Source organism: Leptidea sinapis, chromosome 1, assembly GCF_905404315.1.
Source record: "Leptidea sinapis chromosome 1, ilLepSina1.1, whole genome shotgun sequence".
In the NCBI taxonomy this organism is placed as follows: Eukaryota; Metazoa; Arthropoda; class Insecta; order Lepidoptera; family Pieridae; genus Leptidea; species Leptidea sinapis.
In genome coordinates this window covers 19487182-19500990 of record NC_066265.1, presented here as the reverse complement: position 1 = coordinate 19500990, position 13809 = coordinate 19487182, and the positions used below count along the sequence as shown (strand labels likewise).

The 13809-nt window shown below is 33.9% G+C and overlaps 1 protein-coding gene across 5 annotated transcripts in view; it reads left to right on the top strand.

Moving 5' to 3' along the window:
- Window positions 1-12338, top strand: part of LOC126970326 (poly [ADP-ribose] polymerase-like) — a 32061-nt gene extending 19723 nt beyond the window's left edge. For 2 of the 5 annotated variants that reach the window (XM_050816196.1, XM_050816180.1), the window contains 10 exons: window positions 287-452; window positions 534-690; window positions 2596-2760; window positions 4413-4549; window positions 6463-6599; window positions 7323-7480; window positions 8086-8206; window positions 8852-9011; window positions 9848-10030; window positions 10652-12338. In XM_050816196.1, coding sequence (XP_050672153.1) covers window positions 287-452; window positions 534-690; window positions 2596-2760; window positions 4413-4549; window positions 6463-6599; window positions 7323-7480; window positions 8086-8206; window positions 8852-9011; window positions 9848-10030; window positions 10652-10718 — 1451 coding nt within the window. In that variant the 3' untranslated portion in view covers window positions 10719-12338. Of the gene's footprint in view, window positions 1-286; window positions 453-533; window positions 691-2595; window positions 2761-3868; window positions 3962-4412; window positions 4550-6462; window positions 6600-7322; window positions 7481-8085; window positions 8207-8851; window positions 9016-9847; window positions 10031-10651 lie in introns of all 5 variants that reach the window. The other 3 variants (XM_050816205.1, XM_050816188.1, XM_050816199.1) reach the window with 3 other exon arrangements.
- Window positions 12339-13809: the final 1471 nt, after the last annotated feature.

Genomic DNA, 13809 nt, shown 5'->3' with positions numbered 1-13809 from the left:
CTTAAATTTTTATACTTTCAAATAAAATTTGAAAACAAAATTTTATGAACGATAGAGGACTCTACAACCTGAGAGTTGAACAAAGCATACAAGATTTTATGACGATACGCCACTCGAACGGTTAGCTCAGTTGGGAGAGCACTGGCACGGAACGCCGGAGGTCGTGGGTCCGAGTGTTTCAAATTTTATTCGTGTATTAATCCTAGTGAGGGCTATCACTTTAAAAACAATTGCTTTTGTATATTGAATTACTTTAAATAATTTATTGTATTATGTTTATTTAAAGATGGTGTTGCGTTAGAATCAGGCACTTGGCTGGAGGAAAATGCTCATGTGTACAAAGAAGGGTCGGACCACTACAGTGTCAACCTGAATCGTGTTGATGTCAGTTATAAGCAGATGGAGAACTATTCGTATAGACTGCAGCTTGTAGAACACGATTTTGAAAAAAGGTACTTTACAATGCAACAGTTTTCAGTGGACCCACTGAAATAATAGTTCCCTTTTTATGTACAATATTGTTAACCTTCCAGGTACGCTGTAACTATGTGGTGGGGAGAAACTGGTACTCTAGGAAGACTTACTGTAGAAGATTGCGATGAGAACTTAGCCCACGCAATAAAGTTATTCAAGAGGAAATTCTTTCAAAAGACCGGCAATCAATGGGACCGTCGGGACCAATTTCAGAAGGTTGGATAGAGTAAATCTTTTACAACAGTTTAACTTGTACGTAACGAAGATGGTGATCCATCAAAATATTTTTCTTGATTAGTGACCAATATATGAGAGCAAAAGTGAAGACGCATTGGGTATAGCACATAGTCCGACGAACACATGGCCGGTGGGGCAGTAAAGTCCTCGAATGGCGATCACAAGATGGACCGACGATCTGGTCAAGATCGCCGAAATACGTTGGATGAGGGCAGCGCAGGACCGATTGTCGTGGAAATCTTTGGAGGAGGCCTTTGTCCAGCAGTGGACGTCTTCCGGCTGATGATGATGATTACTTGAGAGCGGGTTATATAAGCTAAATCAGCTGGATAACTATTTATTGAATCTTCAGCAAATGGATTGCATGCACAAATAAACATATATTTATTAAAATAAAATATTAAGAAATAAGTATATATCCTACACAACTCCTGACACATGATACCTATCAGGGAACCAACTCTCTCATAATACTGCGGCATATTATGTTTTGGTGTTCTATTCTATTCTATTCTTCCTACTATGGCTCCTGTGGAAGGTATACCACAAGTTTGCCAATGTCACGTTAAGGTAGACCACCAATCTTAGAGTATTCTTTTACTAATTTTAATGGTATTGATCGGTGCTTAAGATTGAAACAAGTTTTATTTTCTTATACCTGAAACAAATATACATGCTGTTAGGACTATAAGGGACAAACACAAATATAATTACTTAAATTATTTGATATAAGTACTTAGTACTATTTACAACTTAATCTTATTTATTTTAATATATTTACACAAAATATATACAAAACTAGGGAGAGGAGACATTTAAAGGAAGTTGGGCGGGGAATTTCAGGAGGTATAAAATTGTATAAAGAAGGTTGTGTTAAAGGGCAATTGAAGAATAAATGATCCACGTTGTTGTTTAGTAGTAAGAACTACTTCTTGCGACATTGTCATTTAAGGTAGCCGCAGCAACAAAAACTCAAATACTCTTCAAAGCCATATTTTTAAATGTCTTTATATTTAATCAAACTTTAGTTATTTGAGTACTTCATAGGTACTAAATGGATTATTAAATTACTTACGTCTAATTATATAATATCTTTTAATTTTATAAAAATGTATAAATGATAACATTGTGAAACCCGACATGTTTCAGTACAACAGTAGTGTGTTGGTATTTAGACAATTTTATAACATATTTTGCATGTCAATTGACGAAACATATTGGATTATCAATAAAATTATGTTAACATCTTATGCACAATGTTTCTTGCAAATAAAATATCATTTCATTTCTGCTTAATTAGTTTGTAGACCCGGCAATAGAATTGAAATCGTTTCAACAATATGTGATCTGTTTTATATATTATATTTCGGTTTAAAGAACTTATTTTTCTCATTAAGTCTGTCGTCACTTACATGAGAACATAAATCAGTGAGTGAGAGGCGAATTTGCTCATTGCTGCTTTCCGGTTTTTAAGGCGGTGGTCCAAGTTACAAAATATAGTTTATTGTTATTATGATAAGATGTTTTTATTCATTGCTTTATAAATGATATAGGAGCCTTTTTTTGAAGATGTTGAGCGAAGTCGCTTCTCTAACAGTTTTCGGCAGCTTATTGTATAGCTGTGCTCCTGCAAATGTTATATTATTTTTACCATAGTTGGTTCTAATACTAGGTAATACAAGGTGACTGGCGCGACGTAATACGTATTTGTTGGTATTGTGTTTTGTTGTGAATGTTATATTTGAGTGAATGAGTCTATGACTTATCTTATATATAAGTATACATGTGTAGTAGTTGTAAAGTTGAATAATATCTAATAGTTTCTGTAGGAGTTAAGTAGTCATAATTATGTAAAATTTTTATTATATATTTATTTGTTGACAGCGTATGGGCAAGTACGATATAGTTAACACAGCAAAATTTGTCGATGATGAATCCGTATTGCAGTTGAAAATGAATATGCAAAGCTCTCTGCCTGCAGCTATCCAGCGATTGATGATACTATTGTTCAACATTAATGTCATCAATATGACCATAGCAGATATTAACGTAAGTTGCTTCACTTATAGCAGGAATAACAATTAATTTTATTAATGTATGAGGATGAAATATTGGGTGCTATCAAAATTCTCTAAAAACTACCTTTTTTATGACAGTAAGGGACAAGGCGAGCAGGACGTTTAGCTGATGGTAACTGATACGCCTTGTCCATAACATAGCAGTGCCGCTCATGATTCTTGAAAAAAAAATTGTTTGGCTCTAACAAAAACTACAATTGCGCTCGTCCCTTGACACATAAGATGTTAAGTCTCATATGGCGCCCTTCAGACCGTTACACAATAACGCTTACACATGTTACACAACTTACCTGTTGGGGAAAAATAAACATGATATAAATTGGGGCGGCACCACTACATCCCTCTCCACCATACGCAGATATCACTCCCAAGCTGTGGGTAAGAAAGAGGTTGAAAGATTTAGTCTAATTTTGTGCTAAGTATCTGTGTTCAACCACTTAAGAAAACCCCATTTGTTTTGTTACCTCTGTTCTAAAATACTCCCCTTGTAGGTACTTGGCCTTGGATCGGGTTACTGAGTCCTGCGAAATTTGTGCGCTTATCTAGAATAATTCCACAAACCTGAGCGTCACCAATAAAGCGAACAAGTTCTGATTTACTGACAAATTCCACCATCGCACAATATCATATAATAATACTACAAAGCTGTGGAATGAACTTCCTTGTGCGGTGTTTCCGGGACGATACGACATGGGTACCTTCAAAAAAAGCGCGTACACCTTCCTTAAATCGTGATCACTTAACACCCGTACCGTTGGTGACCCGTACGCTCGTTTGTTCTCCTATTCCATAAAAAAAAATATATGCTACAATCTTTAATATCAATCTGATCATCTGTATGTGTGGAGTTCCTCCACAGTGTGTCTTTAAGGAAAGTTCTTCTACATTCGACTGAACTCTGAATGAGATTCTTGTGCCGTGTTTCCAAATTGATCCGACATAAAAAGCTGGCAACGCTCCTGTGAGTGAGTGCTCTGGTGTTGCAAGAGAGTACAAATCCGCATGTTCGTTTGTTCGCCTATTCAATAAAAATTAATTTAACATATAATCTATTAATATAAGTTTCGTTTTGTTTAAAGGATTGTTTGAAGGTTGTAAAATTCTCTCTGAAAATAAATGACGGGGAAATAAATCCATAGGAATAAAATAATTTACAGAAACAAAACGATGCGGTAACTTTTGTTTATTGTTTGCTGTTATGGTATTTTTATTTATAGTAGATATTGTTCGTTCTAATGTTTTTTTTGCACTTGCATTTAAGATTTTAATAAATTGCCTGAATTGCATTTTTTTGTAGAGATCTATAGAAATTGGTGTCGGTTTTTTTGGGGCATTTGGTTTAAGAAACCCACTTATTTCTAAAATTCAGATATGGGATTAAAATTTTGTAAATATTGTGTTATATATGAACTATTATTGGTAGCGGTATTTAGTATGTAATTATATTTAACAACATCCTGTGTGTAGTCACGACTTTTTAATATCACCATATCGGGTTTGTAAATATAAAAGTAGTGCATTTGTTAAGAAAATAGATTTAGTGTGTGTTGTAGTATTAGGGTAGTGTAACGTTAAAATTATTTGGGCAGCTATATGTTTTTATTGTTCATATTTATTTTTCAGTATGACGCGTCAAAATTGCCCTTAGGCGTTCTTTCGCAGGAGCAAATTTCGAAGGGAGCTGAAGTGCTCTATGAGCTAAGTAGATATATTCCGAAGGGGAAGGTGTCTCAAAGTAAATTCAAGGAACTTTCTAACATGTGAGTCGCATCCCAATTCATAATAATTCATAGTTGTCAAACGATTTTTTTAAATAAAAAGAAAAGCAGAGACAGTAAGGACTGCCAACAGAAGTGAAAACTCAAAACAATGAGAGTAAGGCCCAGAACACACGGTGAAATGCAAATGCAACGAAACTGCAACTACTAGTTACTTTTGAGTTGCATTTAAGTTTCTGCCATAGATTCCTTAAAGAGACCACACATCACGCGACCAGTTTTAAACGCGGTGTAAATCAGTCGCATTGAAACCGGCGTGCAGGAAACTCGCGTTGCGTTTCATTCATTTTTTGTCTTGGCGTATTTTTTACAAAATGGCTGACGACGAACAAAACAACATTAAACTTGTTTTAGAAGTGCAAATATATCCTTGCTTGTATAATATCACACAATAAAGCTACTCTCGCAAGACTAAGACTGATGAAGCATTCTATCAGTTTCTTGTAATTCTTTGGCAGCCACAAACATACGACAGTTGATATTCTTCTCAATGTAGTGATGTATCCACATAGTTCTCTTTTTGCGCCTTCTTCTTTGTCTAAGATACAAATATATACCCACAATTTCTTCGTCACTTGAAGAACTCATTATGCACACGTATTTCTCAACGAAAACCGAAATGATTGTGGTTGCAGCGTGTGTGGAAAATGGTTGAAAGTGGTTTCAAATCAATAATTTCAAAAGGGTTTTGTTGCATTTGCGTTTCACCGTGTGTTCTGGGTTCTTACTGTTCTCTTAAAAATAAACTGCAGTCTGAATTATTTTAACTTCTTCATTTGTAAATTGAAATTATTAACATTAGTCTTGTTTTCACATAAAACTTTATAGCGATAGCAATGGCATTACAATATTGTATTTTTGATTAAAAAGAGCGCAAAAAAAGCTGGGAGAGTTTTTTGCGCCGCTTCTTCTCTCTCAGAGCGCCACTTGTTTCCGAAGCGGTAGTAGTATCTAGTAGTTATTAGAAATGACATCAAAAAGAATTCTAATGGAATCAATTTTGAGAAAATAAATGCCTTTTATGTCTTTTAATGGCACTCCAAACTCTATATAAAGAGAAATACTGATAATTTTAAATGTTTTTTATGTGATGTCATGAATAAATAATTTTTTTGCGCTTATAATGCAAACGCTGGCTGATCGTTACGACATAGATCAAAATATTTTTATTATTATTATCTATGTGTGCATCTTAAGAAGGTCTACAAAAAAGTCCGCGATGGTATTATCTCTTAGGGATAACCCACCATATGACCATTTTTTTTACCTTAATTTTACTTAATTCCCAAAATACATGTTTGCATTTAATATAGATCATTATGGCCCGTACACCGTGTAACTTAAATATTGGTATTTACATAGATTTTAATGAACTTTAATTTCATTGTTATTTTTTTATGAAAATAAGGGATGAGACGAGCAGGACGCTCAGCTGATGGTAATTAATACGCCCTAACCATATTACAATGCAGTGTCGCTCAGGATTCTTGAAAATCCCCAAAAATTCTGAGCGGCACTACAATTGCGCTCGTCACCTTGAGACATAACATGTTAAGTCTCATTTGCTCAGTAATTTCACAAGCTACGGCGCCCTTCAGACCGAAACACAGTCATGTTTACACATTACTGCTTCACGGCAGAAATAGGTGCCGTTGTGGTACCCATAATCTAGCACAATTATCATTGTTACGTTATCATATTCTTAAATTGATACTAATAGACTTATGGTTAACTGAAAGAATAAACAAATATGTTTTACATTTTTTGGAGAATTCGGTATTCACTTCAACTTCACCTTACTCATTACAAATGCTTAATTGAAAAAACAACCATCCAAACTGACTGTTATCAGCATAATTATCAATGTTAATAACTTATTTCTTATACATTTTCAGGTTCTACACTTACATACCACACAAGGGTGATATAAAAACGTTGAAAATTCTTGATAGTTTGAAAGATATCGCTGAAAAAATTGTAATGTTATACAACCTTCAAAACATACATATATCATACAACGTGCTAGTGGACAGTAAGTTCTAAATTTTTATCTTCAAATGTAGGCATAACCTCAAATTACTATACCAAAAATGAGGATCAGTAAAGTTACGGTGCAAATGCATAAAACTAATATCCATGTTATTAATTATGACATAAGAGTGATATGCCTTTATAAATTATCAAAATCGGACCATTAACTATTAAATTAATAAACATAATGCCGTTGATGTCCGGCTGAAAGTATGTCCGTGGGTGCATGTGACGTCACTGTGACGAAACGGATGCAACGGAGTGACGACGCAGTCTGTTACTACGTACATATAAATAAAGGAGAGTGTGACTTTTGGGCCTGATATTAACAAGTTGAAATATACTTTAAAAAAGGGTATATTTTTCTGATGTAAAATACAAAAAACTAGCTCAGTTTGCAATCGAAACCTAAATTAAAAAAACATTAAAGCAGTCCCATCGGCACCCGGAACGTGTTATTGTATTGCACTCGCAGATCGCTACATGTCCGCAGTGTATAGTTAACCCACAGGCTGCAGGTGTTTTATAACACCAGAAAAATCACGGGAATATTTTTTTAGGACTGTACTTTTCTTGAATAGAGCCCATGTCATGTTGAACTAGTAAATCGACGAAATATTTCTACTTTCAAAGTTTATTTGTATTTTGAGAATCACTTTTAAAAGTAATCGAACACATAACCCTAAGTTATACCCTTTGTAACCGTTCTTATTTGCGTTGATAGAAATGGAGGAGCCGATTAGTAGAATGGAATCCTGCTACAGCAGGCTGGATACCGAGATATATTCCTTAGATCCTGACTCAAGCGAATATAAACAAATAATGAGATACTCAAAGACTAACAAGTCAGAGATACATACATTCGATTTTGAGGTGGACGAGGTAATGTAAATAACTTTTATGAGTATCACTATTATTGCCTTATTGGTGATCGCTTTTATAATGAGTACTAATACTTAATAAAATGTTCTTAGTTTTAATTTAAACTAACAATGATTGCAGGTGGATCAGTTATTATATAATATCACCCATCGCCTTAAATACCTTAACAGTTTTAAAGCAAAGAGAAAGTAATCACATATAACAATAGAAAGCTAGATAGAGTTTACATTACCATTGCTTTGTTACACAAATTAAATTTGTAAACAAAATTTATGAACTATGCGGGGCTCGAACCCGCGACCTCTCGCGTTCTGTGCGAGCGCTCTTCCACTGAGCCAACCTTTCGAGTGATGTAACATTCATAAATCTCGATATTTCTTGTTCAACTCTCAAATTGTGGCTTCATCTACAGGATCTACTTTATTGCTCAACCCCAATATTTGCATATTAGGAAATTGACTTGAGATCTTGTTTTTTTGAGATCTAAACAATTTGTTATTTTTTAAAGTGATAACCCTTTAATAATAAATTTGTTTACAAATTTAATTTGTGTTTGCTCTGTTAATAACAAATTAATCTTAGTTGGTTTGTATCTTCTTGTCTAGATATTTAAAGTCGAACGTCATGGAGAATTGGATCGCTATAGCACATACAAATCATTTCATAATAGAATGCTATTATGGCACGGTTCTCGGCTCTCTAACATTGCGGGAATACTAAAGAAAGGTTAATATTTTATAGTATTTTCTTAGATTAACGCGAGTATAACACATTTATATATTACACTTTCTAAAAGATTAAAACGCGTGTAATTGTAACTGTGTTTTTACATTAGATTTTGCGTAAAAAAAAATTTTTAGCAGTCCCCCAGAAAACGTAATCTGGAATGGTCACGAAACGTCGGGTTAACTAAAATAATAATGAAAAATTAACTTTTACGAAAAATCTAATATCAATATACAGTTACAATTACACGCGTTTTAATCCTTTAAAAAGTGTTTTTTATTTAATATTTTATAATTCAATATGTGAACATCTCTTCAGTTTATTGTCTCATAAAATTAATTGTTACAATTACAATTTTTTTATTTTTGTTGATATTGTCAGTCAACATCTTTCGATATCAGTTTATTTTTTAGTATTGATTATTTCAGGTTGTGTAATTATGGATTTAAGACAGTGTTTACGTTCAGTTAGTGTAGTAGTTACATTCACAATTGCTTAATGATTCCAGGGGTTTGTCGGTCTTAGTCTTAAATATCACCTCATTTGATATTAAGTATCGAAATTTCACACATATCACTTTGATTTTTCAAATTTGATTATATTTTTTTATTAAAGTACCGAATAATATTTATGTCTGTACATCAGGTTTGCAAATAGATCCACCCAAGGTGAAACGAACAGGTGCCATGTTTGGAAAGGGTATTTACTTTGCTGACGTAGTCACCAAGTCAGCTCAGTACCTCAATACATCTCCCGAATTTCCTACAGGCATTTTATTTTTATGCGAGGTGGCTCTTGGAAAAATGTAAGTTTTGTTGCATATTCGATAAATCTTGACTTTACAGTTTATCCGCTAGTTCTGTTAGACTGCGAAATAATAGCCATAGATTATAAGCTTTTTTTATGGAAGAAGAAACCATGCATATTTAAGCATCACCGGATGGCAAGTGATCACCACGACCACGAAGCGTCGAGTAAACGTAGATTTTTAGAACTAATATCATGTAGATAAGTAAGGAATCGCAGTGTATGTTGAATTTTTTTGTCAAAATATTCCTTGCAAGTATAATATTTTAGGATTTGTACAATTCCTCCGAAGTGCGTGGCCCAGTACTAATTTACCCGATAGCTGATTATGTAGTATGTAAAACTTTGCTCCCGGTATCTTCGCAGATAAAAGTTTTGACTGTAAATGTGTAAATGACTATTTCTGGTTATAATAATTAAAATTGTAGATATTTATTAGTCAAATAAATAGTTATAATTTCAAGAAAAACGTATTTTTACTTTACTTTGTTACTTACCTATTTCTTCTTAATGCTTCTGTATTTGTATTTAGCCGTTGCTAGTATGCGACTTACCATTACTGGGAGAGTTTCTTGCGCCTTTTCTTCTCTATTAGAGCGCCATTTGTCTTTGAAATTGTGCTATTGATTTGATTAACATTGAATTGTCTAGGAATAAATAGAAATATTTAAAATAACTTCTATGACACATTTGATTTATTTAATACAAAATCTGGTTTGCACTAATTGTTGTACCTACTTGTAAACATATAGGACAGACATATCGTGTAATCATTAACTCACCTGAAGTACTGCCCCCATCAAAAAATAACTTTTTGTATTAAACTCGTTGCAGGAAGGAGTGTGTTGATGCAGAGAATATTACTGAGTTAGAAGATGGATATAACTCCGTGTGGGCGGTGGGTAAGCGACAGCCTGATCCAGATCTCAAGGAGTACTTAGCGGATGGCACTGTAGTACCAGTCGGAAATATTGAGCCCAATAAATTAAACGCAGATGTGACACTGATGCACAACGAGTATCCTTTTAAAAAAGAATTAAAAACACAACCATATCCTATCCGCATTGGCTTCGATATTTTTCTATTTAATTTTTTTTAAGAATCCCTCTCCAAGCACTCGCCTGTCTGGGGAGGGTACAGAACCGCACATGTCCGAGGACAAACGAGGCAGCAACACCACAGTTACGAAGACGTAGATATCTCGACCGAGCGATACAGCCTATTTAACATACTCCCTGTACAAATTCGAGTATTATTTTTTGCCTCATATCCAACATCCTAAAGGAGGATATCCGCTGTCGCCGTCTCAGCAATCTCAGGGTCTACGTGTGTGTGTACAAAAGTGGTAACGCACAAACGGATCATCTCATGGGCTGTGTTCAAATGGCAATAGACGACGTGCTTGATCAAATCGTAGTCTTAGGTGACTCCAATGGGCATAGTGCCGAAAGACTTGGTTACCTACCACAAACTACGCAGGGTGATCTTATGCATAATTTTGCATTGGCGTATGATCCGTCGCAATTAGTTGAGTTGCCAACGCGACTCGATGCAGATAACCAAACAAATAATTCATTCCTTTCAAATCATTGTTTAAATAATAAGATTAAGATAATATTTCCATAACTTTCAATCCAGATATGTTGTGTACAATGAAGCTCAAGTCAGCGTCAAATATTTGGTGCAAATAACTATGAAGTATTAGAAAACATTTTTTTTCTATTAAGCGGATTTTATAATAAAAATTTACGATTACCGCAGTATGCAAATATTATGACAAATACAACATATTCTTAACTAGATTCTCAACAAGCTTAGTAGAAATTTGCAGTGCTTCGGTTGTTGCTATTTTATTTTTAACTATGACAATTAATAAAAAATCAATAAAAACCATAACATTGTGTGCCTTGTATAAGGGGATTTTTACCAGAAGATATTATGGTTCTTACTTATACCTACCACTTGTATTTATCTTTTGCATTTTGCACATTGACGTACTATAAACAACTAGACCTCAATCGCCAAATCGAAAGGTCGTCAAAAAATTCCGAGTTTTTATCGCACATTTCGTCGGCGATGTATTTTGATTGAGTAATTGTAATATCATTATTTAGCGAAATGATCAAAAACTCCCAAGTTAGTTACATAATTTAGTTAATTTAAAGGGCCGCTTAACTGAAATGAAATAGGCCAACCTTTTTAAGTTTGAAGTTTTTCACTGAACATTTTGTTATTGCGTGACTTTGTATTCGAAGCGCAGTCGCAACACACCTGAACGAAAACTGTGCCTAATTGACTCGAAGGCGGAGTTTTGCTTCAGACAATTTTTGAGCGTGATTGTTATTCTAGTTGTTTATTGTTCGTGAATGATTTTGCAGAGTGTGTATTTTGCTTTTGTATTGTATTCATATAATGCTTTTTTATGTTATATAGAGTTGTCACAAGCATCGTATAGTAAAATATCTAAATTTTATTAAATATTATTATTATTTAATATTATTAAAATAGTAAGTACTAGCAAAAGTAATCAACATTATATATTTTGTTAATAACAATCGCTGAAATGGTTGAAACAGGGCACAGTCCTAGCCCCCCGTGATTATTATAAGAATTATTCTAAGAAAAAAACTCCCGAGGAAGGATTTTAGAGTGATGAAGAGATGAAGCCGGTAGTTGACGGGAATTTTCAAGTCACTTTATGGAAAATGTAAGAAATATATTGAAGTATAAGGGGACTTCATAGAAAAATATTTTATATACATTTTTAATACGGTATTCACTTTTATATTTGAGCCGCCCCTCCTAGTGTTATTAAAGTGTATAAATGGTAAAGAAGAATATGACTATATTGATGTACTTAAATCATGATCATCTTTCTTATTTATTGAATTTAAAACTTCATTCGACTTTATAAATACTCTATTTTTGTCCTAATTTTCTTTTTGTGAAACGGTATTTAACCAAGAGGTGCTTTACGGAATATAAAACGGTTTTTTGAAATGTGTAAGTTTGTACATAAAAAAATAGGGAAATTTATTTTTGCGTTTATGTCTGCGTTGGTCTGTTATCACACAAATAATTAGAACTTAATCCAAAATCGTCTCGAGAAATAGATTGTTGTAGTAGTATATACGGTTTTTCTTAAATCTTCCTTCATTTTTTATTACTGCAATTGAATTGCTTTTTATTGTGCCAAGTAATTTACGGACAGTATGCATACCACGTAGGCAATAAATATACCACTAATGTTTAAGTTGATAGTCATTGTCAGTAGATCAGTACCAAATATTACTTTACGAGTGATGTTTATGCATTTTTGAGATAACTGTGTTGAAAACTCGATTGACAGCAATTAACTAATGTGATTGTAATCAAATACAGGTTAAAGTCCGAAGAAAACAGCAACAACAGTGGTAAGCGTAGCTCCTTAGTATTTTGAATATTAAACCACTAGTTAACGCACACATTGACAAATCAAAATTGGTGACTAGGATTATGGGTGTGACTAAGGGAAAATTTTAGGTCCCACACCTTTGTCTACGTAGATTGTGTATAATTTAAATTAAGGACGCGTTTACGAATCCGACAAAAATAAGATATTTTTCGGTAGAGTTTGTGATGAAATTAAACTAAGTCTAACAAAACTAAAAATTGCCACAAATAGATTACTTCTTTATCTCCAATTAGCGGGAAATGTTTGCTTTGAAATTTTGATATTTTATGTCGTAAATACGATTATCCGTTACCTCTTCACACAAAATTGACGAAATGGGGCTTCATTCAGGATCATTTTTCTGCTACCACTTACACAATTTTGGCTCTTAAAAATTATGTAAGGAAAGCAGATATAATATTTTCAAAAACACGGGAAATGAATTAATGAATATCTAATAAATAATCTCAAAAAAAAAATAAAAATGAATCGTCTAAAATTCATATATATTTCTGATAAGCATGAGCTTTAAAGTGTGGTATTAAGGGTTATTTTATTTTGTCACTCTGTACGCATTGCACAGAAAGATCTATCGAAATAACCTCAGTCCGCGCTCGGCCGCCGTCGTGGGTAGACCCTGTGTCGGTTGTAAGCAGCAGCTCGTACTTGGAAAGATCGCTGTACGAACATGAATATTTTTTATAAGCTATACAATACTGTCTTTGATACTTTACATATTTTGTACGCAGTCAGATTTTCAATAAATTATATTGTTTCTGTATTTTTTGAAGAATTAGTGATTTTTAGGTTCATCTCTAAATATAAGGTCTAATCGAAATCCAAGATGGCGCTTATAAAATTGGCAACTTTTCTTCATGGGTGTCATTTTCATGGTTTTCGGGGTCAACAATAACGAATATCGGGTCAAAATCGAAATCCAAGATGGCGCCTATGAATTTTACCAACTTCTCTTCATGGGTGTTATTTTCATGGTTATCGGGGTCAATAATAACGAATATCGGGTCAAAATCGAAATCCAAGATGGCGCCTATGCAAATTACCAACTTCTCTTCATGGGTGTCATTTTCATGGTTTTCGGGGTCAACAATAACGAATATCGGGTCAAAATCGAAATCCAAGATGGCGCCGATGAAATTTACCAACTTCTCTTCATGGGTGTCATTTTCATGGTTTTCGGGGTCAACAATAACGAATATCGGGTCAAAATCGAAATCCAAGATGGCGCCTATGCAAATTACCAACTTCTCTTCATGGGTGTCATTTTCATGGTTTTCGGGGTCAATAATAACGAATATCGGGTCAAAATCGAAATCCAAGATGGCGCCTATGCAAATTACCAACT